General features: G+C 42.4%; 1 protein-coding gene across 3 annotated transcripts in view; it reads left to right on the forward strand.

Annotated features, from left to right (window-relative positions):
• MTHFD1L (methylenetetrahydrofolate dehydrogenase (NADP+ dependent) 1 like) overlaps positions 1-20,752 on the forward strand; it is a 192,234-nt gene that overhangs the window by 97,499 nt on the left and 73,983 nt on the right. For all 3 annotated transcript variants that reach the window (XR_016511660.1, XM_090279977.1, XM_090279978.1), the window contains one exon: positions 16,433-16,572. Coding sequence is in view for 2 of the 3 variants with exons in the window: in XM_090279977.1 (XP_090136103.1) it covers positions 16,433-16,572 (140 nt within the window). In the remaining variant the exon portion in view is untranslated. The remainder of the gene's footprint in view (positions 1-16,432; positions 16,573-20,752) is intronic.

Consider the following 20,752-nt stretch of genomic DNA (forward strand, 5'->3'; position numbering starts at 1 on the left):
CTTTCCAGCAGCAAGATCTCACTGTCGGGGGGAATAAGCAGGTTGTAGAATTGGAAGTACAGTGTACCACATTTGGAACACACAGAAACAGCAGTTTATTTCATTGATACCTTTTACATACGTAGAATTATGAAAACGTGGCCTGGATCAGCACCGGGTTAATAAGAGTTGCTGACCATGGGAAGGCGGGAGGGAGCTGAGCTGGGGGCCGTGCCTGGGAGAGTGCAGGTCTGCCTTCCTGATGCGTGGGAGGGGTGGGTAGTGAACATGAGTCTGGAATTTAGGAGATGGGGTGAGGCTAGAGCCGTAGGCTAGCAGTGGTCATTAATCATTAATATGTGGTCAGGTCTTTACTTGCTCTAGAGGTCAAGCTGGATGTTAGTAGCCGTTGTGTGGGTTGGAGGCTGTAGGTTACTTTCTAGCAGGAGTGATGGTCTGCGTACAGCTAGCCACGCTCTTCTGCTTCCCTTGGGATGAACGGTGGAGGTGGGCACAATAGCCACCGGGGGTGATGGCGCCCACTGAGCCAGGGCACGGCTTGCTCTCTGCAGACAGAACTGGGAGAGATGAACCTGACCGTGAGACTTCTCTGTTGTTTCCCCTGGTAGCAGCCCTGAGGGTGGCTGCTTCATCCGCTCGCGAACTGCCCCTCATTCCACACGGAGCTGTTCAGTTGCAGTCTAATAAATGAGCTCTGTTTCATATGTTCAAGTCTTCAGCACACGAACATTTTGAACTTCAAACACCAGGGATCTGCTTTCCAACCCCATCTTGTTTGGTCTTTTGTTTCCTTTTGTTTTATAAAGTTGCATGAACGTTTGGGCTGACTGGATTACTTTTACTTTTTAGCGTCAGGTAATACTGTAATGATATAAGTTCTGAAAATATTTAAAACCACTATGGAAATATATATATATATATATATATATATTTTGCCTCCCCAAACCATTTCTGTGTTTATCACACACTCACAAAGGAGACAGGCTTTCGAGTGAGGAGAGGCCTTTGCAGTCCCGTGACCAGGAAGCCGCTGGGAGCCCCGCACACCCGTTCTGCGCTGCTGCACTGACCTGCAGCCTGGTTTCTGCTGTCCTGGTTTAATTCTGTGTCTGGAGCTTGCGGTCAGACTCTCAGTTACCTTCGGTGGCACGGCTTTGAGGCATCTTTCAAAGACTTACGGCCACATCTCAGCCTTCAGTTTTTCAGCATCTTCACCCACAAGACTTGGAGCAAATCTCACATCTTTTCTAAATGAGAAATGTAACCTTGACTTCGGTCCCAGAATTACTATTATACAGAGAAGGAAAACACTGCATAATGTTCAAATAATGAAATGACAGAAATGAAAAAATGCTATAATGTTTCTAAATAGGCTCAGTCTTTAGGAATGAATCTGTCAGGATTGTGTTCACGGACAAATAATAGCAACAGTGAAAAAAGATGACCAAAACCAAATAGGACTTGATTGCTCTGTCACATGAAGGAAGTCTGGGGTAGGCAGCCTGGGCTGGAATGGCAGCTCCCTGATCATCCGGGGCTCCGTGCTGCCTCATAGTCCAGGATGGTTGCACAAGCCCCAGCCATGCCAACTGAATCCCGCCCATAAAAAGGGAGGAAGAAACACATACTGCCTTCTCAGGAGCCTTCCTTAAACTCACATAGGAAACTTCTGCTTGTATCTTATCAATAACGTTGGTCACACAGCTGTACCTAGCTGCAGGAGAAGCCAAGACACCCCGATTGTACAAGGCCTCCTTCAAATGGAAAGGGGAGTTGCTAATCCACCATCAGCATGTCCTAGTTCCAGAGGGTTTTCCGGGCACAGGCTTGAGTTGACGCCAAGTGATCCATTTGACTGTCTCCATCCCCTTTGACGACATCTGCCCGGTGGCCAGGCAGAGTTGAGGAGAGCAGACCTAAAGTATTATTTTTAAAATGTTATGTCTTAGGGATATGCTCCACATCAGGTTAATTGAAGGGTTCAGGGTACAAGAGCGTCTTTAGAGCATGACACTCGTTATGTTGAAGATAAAATCATGTAGGCAGAGATGCTATCTTTGCGGGGAGAGCCGGCCTGCCCTTCAGGAATCCATCTCAGAAATTTGCAAGCCAGATAGACATCATGAAACCTTGTTTTAATGCTTACCTTTTTCCAGGATAATAAACATAATAATAAAATATTTTTATATATTGAGCATTGTCCTGGATGATACAAATAACTATATTTGTATCAGCTGCTTTACCCAAGTTGCAGCCACTTCTAGATTCAGGCAAGACTGGAACGTACCAAGAGGCGGACAGAGAGGATAGCAAATTGAGGGCTTGTTCTCTGTTCAAACAAAATGAGAATTACACTAGGCTTTGGTTTCGGGTCCATGTGGGCTTAAGGATGGGGTAGAGATGGGGAGGTGGGAACGTGAGAGTTATTCCTGTCTCCTCGTTACCTTTTCCTTATAAAATATATTTGACTAGTATCTCCAGAGCATCATTCGTCTGTCAGCTTGTAGAGAGCTGGCCAGGAACGTAGCTTATGGTGAAATTGGTGTGAATCACCTGGTTTGTTTTCTGCTCGTCAAATTTCCCAGTAATGTATCACAATAACACATTTCTCATCACACATTCGCTTCATAAAGAGAAAAGTTTGTTGTGAAAATAAGCCAGAGAAAAGATGTGTTCATCCCTCCTTTTCAACGCTGTTGTCTTGAGTTTGAGTTGTTTTATGAATGTACATGTGAATAACTGGAGTTTTCAGTGTGTCCTCATTTGTTCTGTTAAATCAAAACCTTTTCAGATCCAATCGGAGCCCTGGCTGGGTGGCTCAGTTGGTTGGAGTGTCGCCCCATGCACCAAAGAGCGGCAGTTTGATTCCCCAGTCAAGGCACATACCATGGTTGGAGGTTTGAGTCCCAGTCAGAGTGCAGACAGGAGGCAACCTATTGCTGTTTCTCTCTCCCTTCCTCTCCCTCTAAAATCAATAAAAAGCTAATCCTCAGGATAGAAAATCAATTCCAATCCCAGTGGACAGGCCTGTCTTACTCTAGTGTCCATGTCAGACTGAAGGGAACATGGGAAGCCCAAAAAGAGAGCTACGGGATCAGGGAGAGTAACATGGTATCTGAGACCCTAAGACACATACAGTGCTGGTCAGGGCGGGTCGGGGGTGTTGTTCTGGGAGCTTCTGTGCTGTCTGCACCAGCTGAGCAGGTGGGGCCAGACCTGAATAATCACCACATTGAATTGATCTTCTTGTGGGAGACCAGGATCTCTAGGCCTGACTATAAAACCAGCAGGTCCATCGCTTCCCTTCCCAGAGGAGAAATCTGCCAAGGCCGAGTCTAGGACAGTGACTCTTGGATATTTTGACTGAAACTCAGAGTATGGAATACATTGTATATCACAGCTGTGTGTGCACACACGTGTGTGTGTAAAAACTGAATTAAATGTTTCATAGAAAGAAATTTTTTTCCTTATTATGTGTAATATAGCCTAATAGTTCTGTTCTCTTCTTTATCTTTTTTTAATTGAATTTTTTTCCTTTTTATTGAATGTATTGGGTGACACTGGTTAATAAAATTACACAAATTTCAGGTGCCCAACTCCATGACACATCATTCGTACCTTGTACTGTGTGCATGTTCATCACCCCAAGTCAGTCTCCTTCCATCACCATTGATCCCCCTTTACGCTCCCCCACTTTCCCCCAATCCCTCCCCCAGCAATCACCACACTGTTATCTGTGTCCATGAGTTCTCTCTCTCTTTCTCCCTCTCCCTCTCCCCGCCCCTTCTCGGTTCAGTCCCTCCAAGCCCCCTGCCCCGACAGCTATCAGCCTGCTCTCTATCTATGAGTTTGTCCCTATTTTGCTTGTTAGTTCATTTTGTTCATTAGATTCCACACATAAGTGAAATGCTGGTTCCAACCCAGTGCAGCAGTCACCCCTTATCCACGGTATTACTTTCCTGCATACCCTGTCTGGTTTGGCTCAGTGGATTGAACGTCGGCCTGCGAGCTAAGTGTCGCTGGTTCGATCTTCCAGTCAGGGCACATCAGAGAAGGAAAACTCTGACTCCAAAAAACCTCCGCTGCCTTGCGGCATACCTCTTCAGGGGAAAGGCTAAGGGAGTAAACCCCGACAGAAAATCCGGAGCCGGAGTCCCTAAGGCAGTTTGACATTGTAGTCAACACCGGCAACTCCTGCGGCGCACCTGAAGCCAAGCTGTATTGACTCCGTCTTTCCCTTGGGCCCTTCAGCTGCGAAGAGAGGGGGGGTCTGCTGCATGGGCAACAGCAGACCCTCCATATCACCCTGCCCAGGCTCTGTAGCTTCAGCTTCACTGGAGAGGACACTCCAGCGTCATCACAAGATGTCGATTCAACACGGGAGGGGACAGATACCGTGTCACTCCCGAGTCGGACTGCACAGCCATTCTCGGCGTGCAGATAGACTTTTAAGAAGCTACACCATCGTCTCTCGAGACGGACGGCTGCCGACGACGAATTCTCTTCAGATTCATTTAAGTTGTTGGGTGTATCAATAGTTTGTTCCTTGTTATTGCTGAGTAGAATTCTATGATGTGGACTAACCACAATTTAACTTCATAGAATAACAATTTTTGATTAAGCATCATTAACAAGTTTTTCTCTTCTGAGTAGCATGATGAAATCTCCTATTGTCTTGCTCCATCCGCCCAGAACATGAACCATCCCTTTGTCCAGTGTCTCCCACCCGTAAACACTCCCTCCTCTTAGTTACTTAGTTGTCTTGGTGATCAGATTGAGGAAAGATCACAATGATGCCGAGGTTGCTAACATCTATGGTAAGAATGAATCTTCTATCCATAAAATTGTGAAGAAGGAAGAAGAAATTCATGCTGGTATTCTGTCACGCCTTAGGCTACCAAAGTTACGGCCAAGGTGCATGGTAACTGCTTAGTTAAGCTGGAAAAGGCATTAAATTTGTGGGTGGAAAACATGAGCCAAAAATGTGTCAGGGGTGGGGGGCCCTCTCTGAGGTTTCAGGCATCCACTGGGAGTCTTGGAACAATGCCCCCAGATGACGAGGAACTACTCCGCACTGATTTGGTGACACACTAATGAGTCTCTACCTTCGATTCAGAAATCCCTGTTTGGCCTGCTTTGTATTTAGTAAATACTGTATATTATAGAATCTGCCTATTTCATGTTTAAAATGTTTTCCTCTGTCTTAATTGCCTCCATAATCAAAGTTGTTACATTACAGATGTTGGTATATTTAATTTGTTTGCAAACTCAGTAATCGTAGTTTCACTTGCTAAGTTTTTTACACTTGCAGAAAAAGCTATTATAGACTTTTTGATGTTGTCTTTTGCCTGAGAACCTTTAAGATAAAAATATATTTACCTATGACACTTATATTTTCTTCCTGCTTGGGTTTTTGTCTTTTTTTTTTTAACTATATTTCATTGATTATGCTATTACAGTTGTCCTGATTTTCCCCTTTTGCCCCCCTCCACTCAGCACCTTCCGCTGCCTCAGGCAATCCCCATACCATTGTTCATGTTCATGGTCATGCGTGTAAGCTCTTTGGCTACTCCATTTCCTACACTGTACTGTACATCCCCATGGCTGTTCTGTAACTACCTGTTTGTCCTTCTTAATCCCCTCACCTCTTCACCCCTTCTCCCACTCACCCCTCCCAGCCGGCGACCATCAAAACACTCTGTTCATAAACTGCTCGATAAAAACATTCTATTTCAACTGTTCCAGTATTTGAGGTTAAGGCATGTTAGTAGCAGAGCTTCTCAGAATCTGTTTCTGTTTCATGTTATCTTCTGAGTGTCCATTTCTCAGGGGCTGCAAGAGAACAGCTCTTCCCCCGTGCAATCACCAAAATCCCAGGCCTCTCGCCAGAACTTTGGGGCACCACATGTTTGCTAAAAACAGAAGGGTTAAAACCCTGCTCACATCAATCACATTGGTCACAGACTCATGATCCCTGCAAGGAGATGGGAACTATGTGGATAATAGACTCGAGAATTTAATTTGGTTAGGTTTTTTATAAAGGAGATAAAATAATATGTATAACTTAATTTTCATTTAGACATTTTTTCCAAAATTAAATTTCACTATGGCCAAAATCATTTTACAAAGCAAGATGATTAATGATGGCTCCGAATAACGTGAACCAGGGTCTGTAACTAATTAACTCTGTAAAGGAAGGAAATTCTGGGTCCTGACGCCAAAACACATCTATATGGCATTATTGGCATTTGCAAAGTTTTTATTACGACCAAATACATATGGTTCCAGTGGACCTATATCCCTTTTATACTTTGCTTATCTTTTCTTTCTCTTCCCCCAAGTAAATCTTCAACAGTTCTCATGTGTTCTATATGATTACCGAACTTTCCCTAATAGGTTTAAACATTGTCATCAACCAAAAGGTAAGAACGAGGAAGGCCATGTGCTAGTATTAATATTGGTTTGTTGTTGTTTTACTGATTTATTCTTCCTTTAGTTCCCCCAATATGTGCCCACTTATCCGTATACTCTATGGAAATTTGACCCTAAGGCATTTAATAAAATCAAAGAGGATCATAGTTTAAGTAGACAAACCCAAAACAGCAAAAAGAACTTAATTATTTTTTTAATTTTATGGACTTAAAATGAGTTGGAGCCTTAAAATTAATATGTTCTAAATCAAGTTCCTTTTTTTTTTTTTTTCAACTGTAGTAATAAGGTTGAGCTTTCCTTGTCATTAATTTAATGATTCATCCTGGTTTAGTTAAGTCTCCTTCTAGTAAATGAAAAAAAAAACAATGATTAAAATCCTCAAAGGCTAGCCCACCTTGTGCTCAAGTTCAGAATTCATGTAGTTCTGTGACTTTGAACTCCACTTTCCCTGCGTTTATCTGCAGGCAGCTGCAGCTGAATAGACATGTTTACATAGGGCAGAAGAAGACAGTTTGAAGAATCCAGTTTCCGTTTCCTTTAGCATTGCTCAGGAATTATAGCCCACAGTGCTTCAGAACGAAGTCCAGTCCAGCATATACCTTACTTCTTCCTGTACAAAGGTTTTATTTTTATTTCTGATTTGTCATGAGAAATTAAAGTGCTGATGGAATGAAAACTACAGTTTTATTCCTCTTTCTGTTTACAAGAAATTCTTTTGAGCATTAAGTTAGCAAAATCTGCCCTGAGCAGATGTATTTCTTATCTCAACTCATTTTAAGCCAAGCTGATTGTGAGGACTAGCTCTTCTGTGAGACCCCTAACAGTCCATAAATTCAAGTTCATGTCCAAAAGTAATGGGAAACTCAATGTGTTTTATATTTGCTATATATGTTTATTGTGTGTATCATGGAAAGAAAAATTATTATCGTTATAAAGTGACTATGAAATCTGAAAGTTCTAATCTTCTGAGTACACATGGAATAAAGGACCCCTCAGCGACAGAGCAAGCTGGAAATTCAATTTGCAATTCTGGTGACAATATTCAGGCATGTCAAGTGGCCAGAAACTCAAGGAAAAATTATCTTGCTGCTTCAGTTTACCTCTCAGAGTCCCAAGAGCATTTTCCCCAGTGTAAAAGCAAAAATGAGAATTTCAGACCTGCAGTATGTGTTCCCTTCTCTCCCACTGTGTGCTCACCGTGGTAACAGGAGCGCGCCGTTTGGCAGAGAAAGCCCACGCGAGCGAGTTGTCCTTGCTCACTTCCCCGGCCAGCGATGGGAGGGCAGACGCCGGGTGCCTGACTGGAGGAGGCTGGGGAGCCCAGTCTTGGGGGCGGACTCACCTGGCCGGCAGGTGGTGAAATGCCTCCTGGCTCTCAGGAGCGCAGACTGCAGAGCGAGTGCTCTCTGCCTTCGGCCCGTTTCTGCTGGTGCTGGGGGCCAAGCCCGGACAGAACCGGTCTTCGGAGCTTCCTGTCTCAGGGGCCTTGCTGTGGGCACCAGTACAGGACACTCCCTGCTGCTGCCCAGGAGGCAGCACTGTTGGCATGCAGACCAAGAACTAAGGATCGTGGTGCGTCATCCCTAAATGAATTGCTCCAAGAGAGAAAACAAATTTCTGGATTCGGTCAGAAAAAGAAGGAAGGAATGGCCCATCCTAATAGAGAAGACTCCTGATGGCCTACTTTGTGTGATGACGGCAGGGCCATTTCGCTGTTAGGAAACCAGTCCGGGCACACCTATCGGAGTTCAGGAGGAGAATTTAGAGCTGCTTCTTAGATACCAAAATATTGAAGTACAAGGCGAGAAGATTTTCATTGGCAGAGGAACTTCCCACACCGCTGAGCCTCTCAGCAAACCTGCATCAATCGTTGATCAACTGCAAAGGCAGTGTGGGTGGGGACCCTGGCAGAGACTGCGCTCCCACAGGCCTTGCTCAGTCCAGGATCTGTTGCCTTATAGCTGGGTGACCTGTGGGTGCTAATCCTCAGCTTCCTAAGCTGCAAGTGGAGCATAAAGGTACCTCGCAGGTGTGAAATGACACAGGGGAGGTCTAGTATGTGCCTGGCCCTTAGACAGTGAGCAAATGTTAGTTCGGCGCCTCTCCGTGGGCCCCAGTCTCAAACTAGACCAGCTTTTCCTCTTCGTGAATGTTTGTTCTTAGCAATAAGACTGGCCATTGCTGTCACCTGCGTTGTCCCGGGTTTTTTCCTGTTCGTCTCTCCCTGATTCCCTAGGGAGTCAGTGCAGCTGTCACCAGTGAGATGCTGCTTTTCATCACCAGGAACTGCCATGCTGGAGTGACCGCACTGTTGACACAGCATGTGAGACCGTGCTGAGTGGAATTTTTACTGTGATTATTCATGTGTGAGGATGGTAGGGCGTGTAAGGTTATTGTTAACATCATAATCATGTACAGTTGTGTATTGTTGCATCTGATGCCTTTGTAACATTCTCAGAAAGAGTATCTAGAAAGCTCAAGCGAGGCTCCTTTGTCATGATCAAACTGGAGCAGTGTCTCAGTCTGCTGGCATTTTGCATGGTTAATTCTGGGATTTTTTTTTTTGTTTTTAATTTTTATTTTTTAGGCTGTCCTGTGCACTATATGATGTTTAGCAGCATCCCTGGCCTCTACCTGCTAAATGCCATAAACAACAACCAAAAGTGCTTCCTGACACTGCCAAGTGTTCCTGGGCACAGTGCTGTCCCCAGTTGACAACCACTGACCAACACAGTTTGTGATTCCATAGAAATAGGTTCAGTACATGTATGCACCAAAACATGAGACCATTCAGAAGTAAATGTGAAACACAATTGAATTCAAATTTACAAGCTTAGTAATGGCAGATAAATACAAAGTTTAAAATACCAACGGGAATTTAAGTAAGAAAAAGTGAAAAAGGAAAGGTCAGAAAGATGTTCTTTTTTCATTAGGTAATTAGTTTTTCTCATCTTTGTCGCATTAAAAATGTACTGTTTCCTCACTAAATGAGGACATGAGCACATAGGTCGTTGTTTAAATGCGAAGCAAAATCATAGAAGTTCAGTAAATTGGTGAATGAGAAGACGTGAAGTTTTTCCCTAAATTCTGGGGTGCATGTGTTCAAGCAGAAATGCTTTTGAGTAGCAGCATGCCAAGTGGCAGAAAGTGTGGAACACAGGGAGCAGACCTGTGGGACCTGGGACACCGCAGTGGCATCTTATCCCAAGAACGTCACTTTCCTGGCACCTGGGAGCACGACAGAGGTTAGTTCTCTCATGGCTCTAGGACTGCGTGCACCTATAACGTGTAGAGCCTGCCCGTATGAGGTGATGATGTTAGCACTTTAAAAAAAAAAGAATTAGCAGATCACAGTATAAAAATCATCTCTCTGCCTCATTGAAGAGCTGCATAGACAGCCCACGTGCCTCCCGTACTGCGTAGCTGCTGTTTGTTGTTGCTTCTGTTCGCTTTGTACAGTATGACTCAGGGCATCTAGTGGATCAACATGGGAGGCCAGCCGCCCGCTTGTCCCTGTTGTCACTCTCCCCTTGAACCCAGAGCTCCGCTTCCTGTGCTGTGCCTAACAGTGTTTGTTCCCAGAGGCAGTCCTTCCCAGGCCAGACCCACTGACACTTCCTTTCTGAGCAGATTATGGCTTTTAAAGTTTGAATCAAGCCATGCTACACAATTATAATTTAATAGCTTCTGTGCTTACACAATAAATCACCCAGTGTTTCCTGTTTTCATTCATGTTGTAAGTGGACTCACTGTAACCCCCCCTCCACCCTGCATAAAAGAGATTGCCAAGACAAATAACTGTGGCATGTGCAAACGTTTTCCTGCAAGCCTTTTGAAAATATGCAGCTTTCAGAAGTCTACATTACATGCTTTTCAGGAATGCTCAGTCATAGTAAGTGTACTTGCCTGATGAGTCAAGAACAAGTTCATATTAAAATCAACGCTAAATAATTCTTCAGCCCGTATCTCTTTTAGACTGTATTAAGAGTAGTGAAAACAATAAGGGAATACAGTATTCCCTCACTTATCGCGGGTATCACGTTCTAGACACCCCCCCGCGATAGGTGAGAATCCGCGAAGTAGGAGCCTTACATTTATTTTAGTATTTATATATATTTTAAGGCTTTATAAACCCTTCCCACACACTTATAAACCATTCCCAGTCCCTATTAACCTTTCCCACTCCCTTATTAACCTTTTCCACACTTTTATAAACACTATTTATGTTCTTAAACATATTCTACACTCTTAAACCTGTGTAATTTTAACAACATACGTATACAGTACCGCAAAATCCCTTGATATAGCGAAAAATCTGCAATAAATAATTAAGTATAATATTTTTAAAAATCCCACGATACAGTGAGGCCGCGATAAGTGAACCACTATATAGAGAGGGACTACTGTACACATCATGACTCACTTCTAATTAGAAAGTTTAAATTTCAGAGCATCTTATGTGTTTACTTTATGTCTCTGTGTTTGTAAGACTGCCATGCAGGCCTCACCTGAATTTGTCAGGTTTAACGTATGGTCCCTTTTTCATCTACAGGACAATAACATGACAGGCAACTATTGGGCTGCACAATATCACAATAGGCATCTCCCTGGCTGAGATACATTGTGACAGGCAGCTACTATCACCAGTGGTAGCTTCCTGGCTGGGCAAGACCACAACAGGCAGCTACTATTGTGAGAGGCAACTTCCCGGCTGGGTACTATCACGATAGGTAGCAACTATCACAAGAGGCAGCTACCTGGCCAGTCACTATCACGATAGATAGCTGTCAGGAGAGGCAGCCATTATCATGACAGGCAGCCAACATCGCAAGAGGCAACCACTATTCAAAGAGGCAGACACTGTCGCAATAGACAGACACTATTGCTACAGGAGGCCACTGTTATGAGAGGAAGACACTAACACGAGAGGCAACCACTATCATGAGAGACAGCCAGAATCATGAGAGGAAGACACTGTCATGAGGCAGCCAGTATTGTGAGTCAGCCAGTATCACAAGAGGCAGTCACTATTGAGTGAGGTGGCCACTCTTGCAAGATTTAGCTTCTATCGCGATAGGCAACCATTACCACGAGAGTTAGCCTCTTTTGAGATAGGTGGCCACTATGGTAAGAGTTAGCTTCTATTGTGATAGGCGGCCATTATCATGAGAGTTAGCATCTCTAGAGACAGGTGGCCGCTATGGTGAGAGTTAGCTTCTATCGTGATAGGCAGCCACTATCACAAGTCAGCTTCTATCGCAACAGCAAAGCCACTATCCCGAGAGTTGACCTCTATTGAGACAGGAGGTCACTATCATGAAAGTTAGCTTCTATCACAAGAGTTAGCCTCTATCCTGACAGCAAAGCACTGTCGTGGCAGGCGACCACTATCGCAACAGCAAAAGCCACTATCATGACAGTAAAGCTGATGTTGTGACAATAAGGACACTATTGCGACATGTAGCCCCTATCACGACAGGTGCGTGCACTGTCGAGACATGCGACCACTATCGTGACACGTGACCCCTATTGCGATATGCGCCCCCTATTGTGATATGGGGTCACCATCGCAATATGCAACCACCTTTGCGACATGTGGCCACCATCACGATATGTACCCACTATCACAACATGTGACCACTATCGGGACATGTGACCACTGCTGCAACATGTGGCCACCATAACTATACGTGGCTCCTACCATGACATGTGGTCCTCATCGTGACATTTGGCCCCTATCGCGATATGCAGCGCCCCATCGCGACATGCGACCGCCATCGCAATATGCGGCTCCTATTGTGATAGCAAGGCCACCATCGCGATATGCAGTCACTGTTGCGACATGCAGCCACCATCGCGGATTGTGGCCACCATTGCGACAGCAAAGGCCACTGTCGCGAGATGAGACCACTATCATGCTATGCGGCTGCTATCACGACAACAAAGCTACCATTGAGACAGGCGGCCACTCTTGAGCGTTAGCTTCTATCGTGACAGCAAGCCGCTATTGCGACAGATGGCTACAGTCACAAGAAGGAGCCATTATGACAGGTGGCCACTATTGCAACAGGCCACCACTACAGTAATAGGCTTCTGTGGTCTTGACAGGAAGCTACAGTGCCGGGAGCCAATCTGTAGCACAACAGTGCTCTGTTATTGCGAGAGGCAGCCATTCTCGTGAAAGCCATGCTATATTGCGAGAGTTAGCCTCTCATGAGACAGCAAGCAACTATCACGGAAGGTGGTTACAGTCACGAGAGAAAGCCACCATCGTAACTGGCCACCTATACCATGACAGGCCTCAACTGTCGAGACAGGAAGCTACTGTCATAAGAGCCAGTCTCTATTGTAACAGCGTGTTGTTATCGCAACAGGTAGCCACTAACATGAGAGTCATGGTAACCATGACTCAGAATTTTAAGGTAACCATGACTTGGTGTTTTTAGGTAACCATGACTTGGCATTTTTAGGTAACCATGAATTGGCATTTTTGGACAGCCGTGACTGTGGTACATGCTTATTTCATATCACTGGGAAAACTAAACTTGCAGGTTTTTTGTGTTGACAATTCCTAGGAAGTACCTAGGAAAGGGAACCTGCCCATAAGAGTGGTTTGTCCCCTTCACACATCAAGACCCCTTGAGGTAGTAAGACACAGATACACAGCACTTCACAGTGTCTATTTCCAAATTCATACTTGTTGATAACACCTTCCTGTGTTCCTTATTTTATATTAACTACTGATTGCATATCAGCTTACCTTTTCCATGCTCTCTGTTTTCCTCAGCAGCCTGATTATGTGAAAGCAAACAGCATGATGATTACATAATTGCAGAAAAGTTTTCAAAGGATAAGGACTGGGCACTTCTGTTCTCTTCACATTATTTGCCTCATATTTCCTTTGCATCTGGAAGCTGCAGTCCCTGGACTTTTATTACTGCATTCTGTTTTCTTCCCTGAAGTTCTCTGTTACTACTGGTGGTTGCTTTCATTTTTTTCCAATTTGTCTCTTAAAATATGAATGTAAGCTTAGCTAGGCCATCTAGACTTTTGAGATGGCCTATCTTTATCAGATATGACATTTATACCTTTTATTAAAACTTTTGTATTTGAAGAGAAAAAGAGAAGTCTGGCAGGGATGTACAAGAACACTTAGTTCTGCTGGATTCTGTGTTCTGTGTATTCTCCCCGTCTCCACTGAGTGATAGCCTTTACTTCAGATCATTATTGGCTCCAAGTCCCACTCTGATAGTTTCTTCATACCTTTGTTAATTCCTTTATTTGTATGTGCCAGGTACTGGAGATACAAAGATGAGTAGTTATGGTCCCTGTCCCACAAATGGGAGATAGATCTACATCTAATTAGGATGCTGTATGTGGAAACAGATATGGGCCCGTAAGGGGCAAACCTGGGGCCTAGGAGGAGCAGAAGGGATGGCTAAGTCCGCCTGAGAGGATCAGGGCAGATTTTAGGAGACAGAACATCTGAGCTGAAGCTTGGACAGTGAGTTAAAGAAGGGACTGGAAAATGCCTGGACATAGCAGGAAGTCGACAAGAGCTTAAGAACTGAATATGATTCCTACCACATGGGAAATCTGTTCTTTTGGTGATAATGATGCCAGCCATTTTTGTGAGCATTATCCACTCCACTTAGTCCTCCCAACAAGTCAGATGAGGACATGGAGGCTCATGTGGGTTAAATAACTCGCCACGACTGCACAGCTGGGAGGGATTCTGGATCCTGTCTGTCTCTCTGTGGTCTGTCGTTGATAATGACCAGCAGGATGGTCACCAGTAATCGAGTACTGATGGCCTTGCTGTGTGTCTTTTCCCCTAATGGGAGCCTACTCTATACTGGCTTTTGACAAAGTCAACTGAATGTTCCTCTCCTGGGGCCCACTATACCACCACCACGCTCATGTTAGCACTGGTTTTACCAGGGGCACCCCTGACAGAGGAATCATTACTGTCAAGAGCTCTGGTTTTGACCACCACTGATAAAGTCCCTAGAGTTGTCCCAAATACGGTGTCAAAAGGAGCCCCTTCTACTTTTTTAAATTGTTCTGCTACACTGCTTATTCAAAGAAAATATAATAAAGGACAAAATGACTGGTAGTTATAATTATTCCAAATTGAGTATTTTTAAAGGAATTTTTTTTCAATTTGTCAAAAGCATATCAACAGTCATAAATTTTTTTTAAATACTCTGGCCCCATACTCTCACCCTTGGGAATTTATTCCAAGAATATAAATTCAAAGAGGTTAAAGCTCATATGGACAGATATTTTGCAGCATTATTTATATTGGAAACAACCCAAACGTCCAATAACAGGGGAAACAATTTGTAAATCTTGGTACATCAATATAACAAAATTATAAGCTGCCAGTTAGAGTTATAAATTTTGAAAGTTTATACAACAAGAAAACTGATAATTTTAAAGTAAAGGAGCAGAACTACAAAATTGTACCTACTGTATAAAAATTATATGAGCATATGAAGTACTAAAAGGAAACCATAAAGAATCAGATCAGTTGGTTGATCTGTTTAGAGTTTGAAATTATGTGACATTTGATTATTTTGATTTCCTTAATACTTATTAAAATGTGTGTACTTGGCGAATGCTAGAAATAGATATCTTCATTCTTTCACATTTTAAATGTTTTCATTTTATCTTAGTACATTTTTTTTACTGCCAATTTATATCTCTGCTGTAAATTATGGCCATGTTTCTCCTGTCAGTACATAGACTATATTTCAGAAATATTTCGTTTTTGTTACATTAATAGTATTCCTTTCCTAGAGCAGCATGCTTCTCATATGTCAATAGGCATTCCTCTCACCTGGGGTCTTACTGAAATGCTGATCTCATTGAGTGGGTCTGGGGTAGGGCCCGAGACTCTGCATTTCCCATAAGCCCCAGGTGCTGCTGGTCCTTGAGCTTTCCTTCGTGTCTGAGGACTCGATGCTCCCTCAGTGGCGGGGGGAGGGGGATGGCTAAAGATGAGTGTGGTCAGAAAGGAAAATTTTCTCCCTCACCCTTCTAAATTCTTCTGACTGATTTATGAATTAAGTTAACATGAGACAGATTGACAGGAGAAAATCCAGTTTAATTTTGTATGTACGGGGACACCATAAGACTATGGGGCTCCTTGGCTATCAGGTATTTGGGACTTATACACCCTTCTGAATTAAAGAGAAGGGGCAGAAGTCTGGGATTTCCAAGGGGAGGAATTCACATACAGATGGAAAAACAAGTGTTTGCTGGGCAATGCAGAGACTATAGGACAGAGAGAGGACTGGTCTCCAAGCCCTATGGCATTTCCCCCATCACACCTAGCTCATAATCTTCATAGATATCTCTAGTGATGGTGTGCAAGACTGGGCTGTCTTAAGCTCAAAATAATCCGCATGCCAGAGTGGCACATTCTGGGGAGACTCATTCTGAACACCTATAGTACCCTCTATGGTTATGGGGTAAAGATGCTATGTTCTATCAAATCTGATGATCAACCTCCTTAAGCCACTCAACTAACTTAAATGTTGTCAATCAACAAGTGACCAGGTGGCACCAAAATATGATTGATTCTATGTTGATATAAAGAGAGAGGATCTTCTGTGGTCATTGTGCTAGCAGTGTTCTTTGATACAGTTTGGAATCTAATTAAGAAGTTGAAAATCCCATCGGTGTTAAGAAGCACTTTGCTCAGAATCACTGTACTGGCAAGGAAAATTGAGGCCTTGGCAAAGAATACTGAAGGCACAGCGGTATGAAGCAGAGAGCCATTATTTCAGGGAATGTAGGAAGTAGATCATTTTCTAAAACTGGGAGCATCAGTTTACCTTTGCCTATGAACAAGATACAGTGCTGCGTAGTAACCTGGAGGTGGTGGGGAATAATTGCAGCTCTTCCTTGGATTTGAACCATACCAATGGTTGCCAAACCTTATACTCTTGGTTTTTAGAAGATAATAACAACTTTCCAACTTGATTCTCCACAGTGACTGAAGCCGGCTTTGGTGCTGACATTGGCATGGAGAAATTCTTCAACATCAAGTGTCGAGCCTCTGGCTTGGTGCCCAATGTCGTGGTGCTGGTGGCCACAGTGCGCGCGCTGAAGATGCATGGGGGCGGGCCAAGCGTAAGTCCCAGGCTCCGTGCCCAGGAAAACCCATTTTCACATTAAGACAAAGCAGAATCTAACATTGGAAAAATTTAAACCTGCTTAATAACTCCAGTTTTCTAAAAGGGTGTCCTTTTTCACAAATCAGCATGAAAGGGCACTTAGAGTTTAGTATGTTCTAGTAAATAGTAACACCTGCAAAGTTACTGCGAAGTGATATTTTGGAAAGGAGCATAATGTAACCACTTTTTAGTCCTAAGATTCATATCTGAAGCTCCTGTCAACATTTCATAACCCCACGGTAGTGGGAGGACAGAGGCTTTGGGGCGAGGTTGTCCAATGTTTATACCGACTTAGAACTGTGCTCCTTCTGTTTCTGTTTATTATGAGTTCACTTTATAATTCTCTTATAACACAGTTATTTCTGAGAGCTTTGCTTGAACAAATTTAGTTTTAACATTTTTAAAGACTATATTAACCTCTTCTATGCCAATTTTACACACATCTGAAAAGAAATTGTTTTAATTTCTCCAAAGTGTAGTGTTTTTCTTTTTTTCATTTTTAGGTACCCCTGTATTTTCAAAGGGAGAATATGAAATGTTACATGATTAATTATCTTTGAAATAAAATCGTTTAGAGTGGCTTTATCATTTATACTGTTGATCTGCTGCACAGACTGCCAGATCTGATTTCTTAGGTACCCTGTGTACACAAAAGTCCTATAATCAATGATTGTTGCATAGCAAGACAAATGCTACTCATTGTTTACTCATCCTAGCAAGTCTTTGTCCTAAGAGAGGCAGGCTTTATTTTTAGACCATTTTACAGACCATAAAGTTGAGGTTTGATGGGTTTGGGGACTGGGAAGTTGTCACCTGGCCAGCAGAGAGCCAGATCGGAAGCCTGGGACTTAGATCCAAACCTCCTACAGTGCCCACTGAGCAGAGCTGCATATTAATGAAGGGTGAACATTTTCTGAATCACAAGTCCACTCTTAACCACTTCATTTTAGCCTAAAGCTTCATCATTATTTCAAATGGAAGATTGATGTAACGTCCATTACAAGGTGGCGGGTGAATCCTAAAGGATCCTGATTTTGCCCAAAGCCCCACTTGCAGCTGCAATTGCTCCTTGGCTTTAGATTTTGAATCTATATACCAACTTCTGTCTTCAAAAAACTATTTCTGCTGACATAAGACACATACGACATTCTCTCTCCTTGTTTAGCATCCTGAAAATTATAAAATCCAAGAGTTTTAATATCCTGGAAAGAGCTTTGAGGTTGTCTAGCCTGGTTCAGTCTTTATGAAGACAAAATTACTGAGCTGCAGGATTCAGTGTCTTGATTAGCATCACACATCGATTGAGGGGACTCATCCGATGTAACAGTCAAGGTCTCTTGGCTTCAAGTCCAATGCTTTTCCACACTCTAGGCTCTTTCCTATAAAAATTCTCTACATGATTTATAATCCTATTTCGATTCACCTTAACATATGTGCTCATTGTTTACAATGGTTGCATTTTCCGCTCGCCTTAATCTTCCACTTCACTTAGAGTCATGGTTTCATGCCAATGACAATTGTGACAGGGCTCAAGTCACAGATAAAGGTGGAGGATAATAAGGGGAGGATCAGGAAGCAGGGCGAAATTTGAGCATCGCTCTCCTGGGCTTCAGCAATGCCTTCTGTGTCATTGTTTTATGAATATCTATATGTATGTCTCCCTACTCCACTTTGAATTCCTTGAGATTAAGGACTATGTTCTATTAATTTGTGTATCCCTGGTGCCTGGCATAGTCCGTATCCAGGAAATGTTTTCAATAATTGAATAATAAATGAACTTTCATCGTCCTAATCCTATATCCCACATTATCCATCTCAGAGTCATTTCTTCTTACTTGAAGCAGCTCCATGATAATGCTTTTGATCCATTATAATTTCTACTTCCTTTTGATATCATTATACAGATAACCATGGCTGTCTCTTATGTTTATTCAGCTTGGTTGTTTTCCATAATTGTGCAGTGGAAAATCCAGTGACCCCCTGAACTTGCCCATTTTAGCCCTAATCATTTTCAGTTCATATCCTGCCTTCTAAAGTGCTGAGTGTTCTTGGCGCAACGTAAGAAAACCAACATTCTGTTATAGTTTCGTTTCACAGTGAGTTCTCTAAACCCACAGTGTAAAGGAGGACACTTCAAAACCAATAGAATGTGTATTTATATAGAAAGAGATTTATTATAAGGAATTGGTTTGAGCAGTTATGGAGGCTGACAGACACGTCCAAACTCTGCAGAGTGGGCCAGGAGGCTGGAGACGCGGGAGAGCCAATATTCCTGTCTCAGGCCCAGGCACAGGGCTTCCTGTTGGAGAATTTGCTCTTGCACCGTCTCTGAGCTCTAGTCAGACATTTCAACTGATTGGATGTGGCCCGTCACATTGTGGGGAACGGCCTGCTTGACTCCGAGTCCACCAATGTAAATGTTATTCTCATTCAGAAAACACCCTCACTGAAACACCCCAAATAGTGTGTGGCCAAATATTTGGGCGCCCCATGTTCCAAATTGACACATAGAAGTAACTGTCACACCCAATATCACTAATTTTTGGTGTATGGTGTAATGACTAGATCTGATTTCATTTTCTTCTGGGTTAATAACCAACTGGCCTGACACTATTTACTGAAATAGTCCCTCCTTTCTGATCTTCAAGCCTACTATGTCATAAATCAATTTCCCATACATATGTAGGTCTTTTTCTGGGGCCTTCCTTCACTTGCTCTGGTCTAGTTACATAGGTCTGGGCTGTGCTGGTAGCCTGTAGGCCAAGCCTCCAAGGTCATCCTCTGTCCCCATGCGTGCCTGGCCTGTAGGGACCTTTCTCCTTCCATGTGTATTGTAGAATTAGCTCAGCAAGTTCCGTGAAGAATTTGTTAGGATTTTTATTGAAATGGCATTAAATCAATAGATCAATTTAGGGACATCTGACAGCTCTCTAAAAACATGAGACATCTCTTCATTGATTTAGGGCTTTTAAAATATATTTTAATAAAGATTTACAGTTTATTGCACAAATTATATCCTTTTATAGATTTGTTCTTGTGCAGTTCATATTTTTAAATAGTGTAACAGTTACCTCTGGAATCTTTTTTTTTTAACTTCTGGATTCTTATATACTGCTTTTATATACCATGATCTCTCTAAATTCCTTTTTTTTTAATTGACATATAAGTGACATATAACATTATGCCAGTTTCAGGTGTACAGCATAATGATTTGTATCCATTACAAAGGGATCACCACATACATAATTACAAATGTCTTATTCTTTTTCTTTCTTATGATGAGGGTTTTTAAGATTTATTCTCAGCAACTTTCAAGCATGCAACAGAGTATTATTAATCATAGTCACCATGACATCCCCATGACTTAAAAAATCCTCTTATTAATTGTACTACTTTAGATATAGATATTTTTGGAAGTTCTATATGGGCAGTCATATCTGAAATAATGACAATTTTGTTTCTTTCCAGTCTTTGTACTTTTTCCCTTGTCATAACAAAGTCTTCCTAGATGCAGCAGTATTAAATAGGAGTGGTGATAGCGGGGCATCCTTTTCTTATTCCTGATATGAAAGAAAATGCTTTTAATAGTTCATCACTAAATATAATGTTTTCTATAGATTTTTTAGTATAGGTTCTTTTATCGGGTTAAAGAAGTTGCCTTTTATTCCTAGTTTGCCAAGTTTTTATACTAAATGCGTGTGGAAGAATTATTTTCTTCATCTGTTGAGATGATATGGTTTTTCTCTTTGATCTGTTAGTGCTGTAAATTATATTATTTAACTCTCAAATGTTAAATGAACTTTATATCCCCTTGAATAAATCTAACACAGAGATATACTATCTTTTTTTATGAATGACTCAATTTTACTTACTGGTTTCCCAGTGTTTTAATCTATATTTATGAGTGAGCTGTTAGCCACATAAAATAAATTGAGAAGGATTTCTTTTTTTTATATTCCCTATAAGGGATTTTGTAATATTAGAATTATCTGTTTATTCAAAGGTGGGAAGAATTCACCTGTAATACTCTCTGGGTCTGTTACCTATTGGTGCGAGGTAGATTTTTAACTATAAATTTAATTTTGTTAATGACTATAAGACTGTATAGGTTTTCTGTCTCTTAAATGAGCTTTAAT

This window comes from Furipterus horrens, unplaced genomic scaffold, assembly GCF_987537825.1.
Source record: "Furipterus horrens unplaced genomic scaffold, mFurHor1.1.pri manual_scaffold_6, whole genome shotgun sequence".
NCBI classification, from domain to species: domain Eukaryota; kingdom Metazoa; phylum Chordata; class Mammalia; order Chiroptera; family Furipteridae; genus Furipterus; species Furipterus horrens.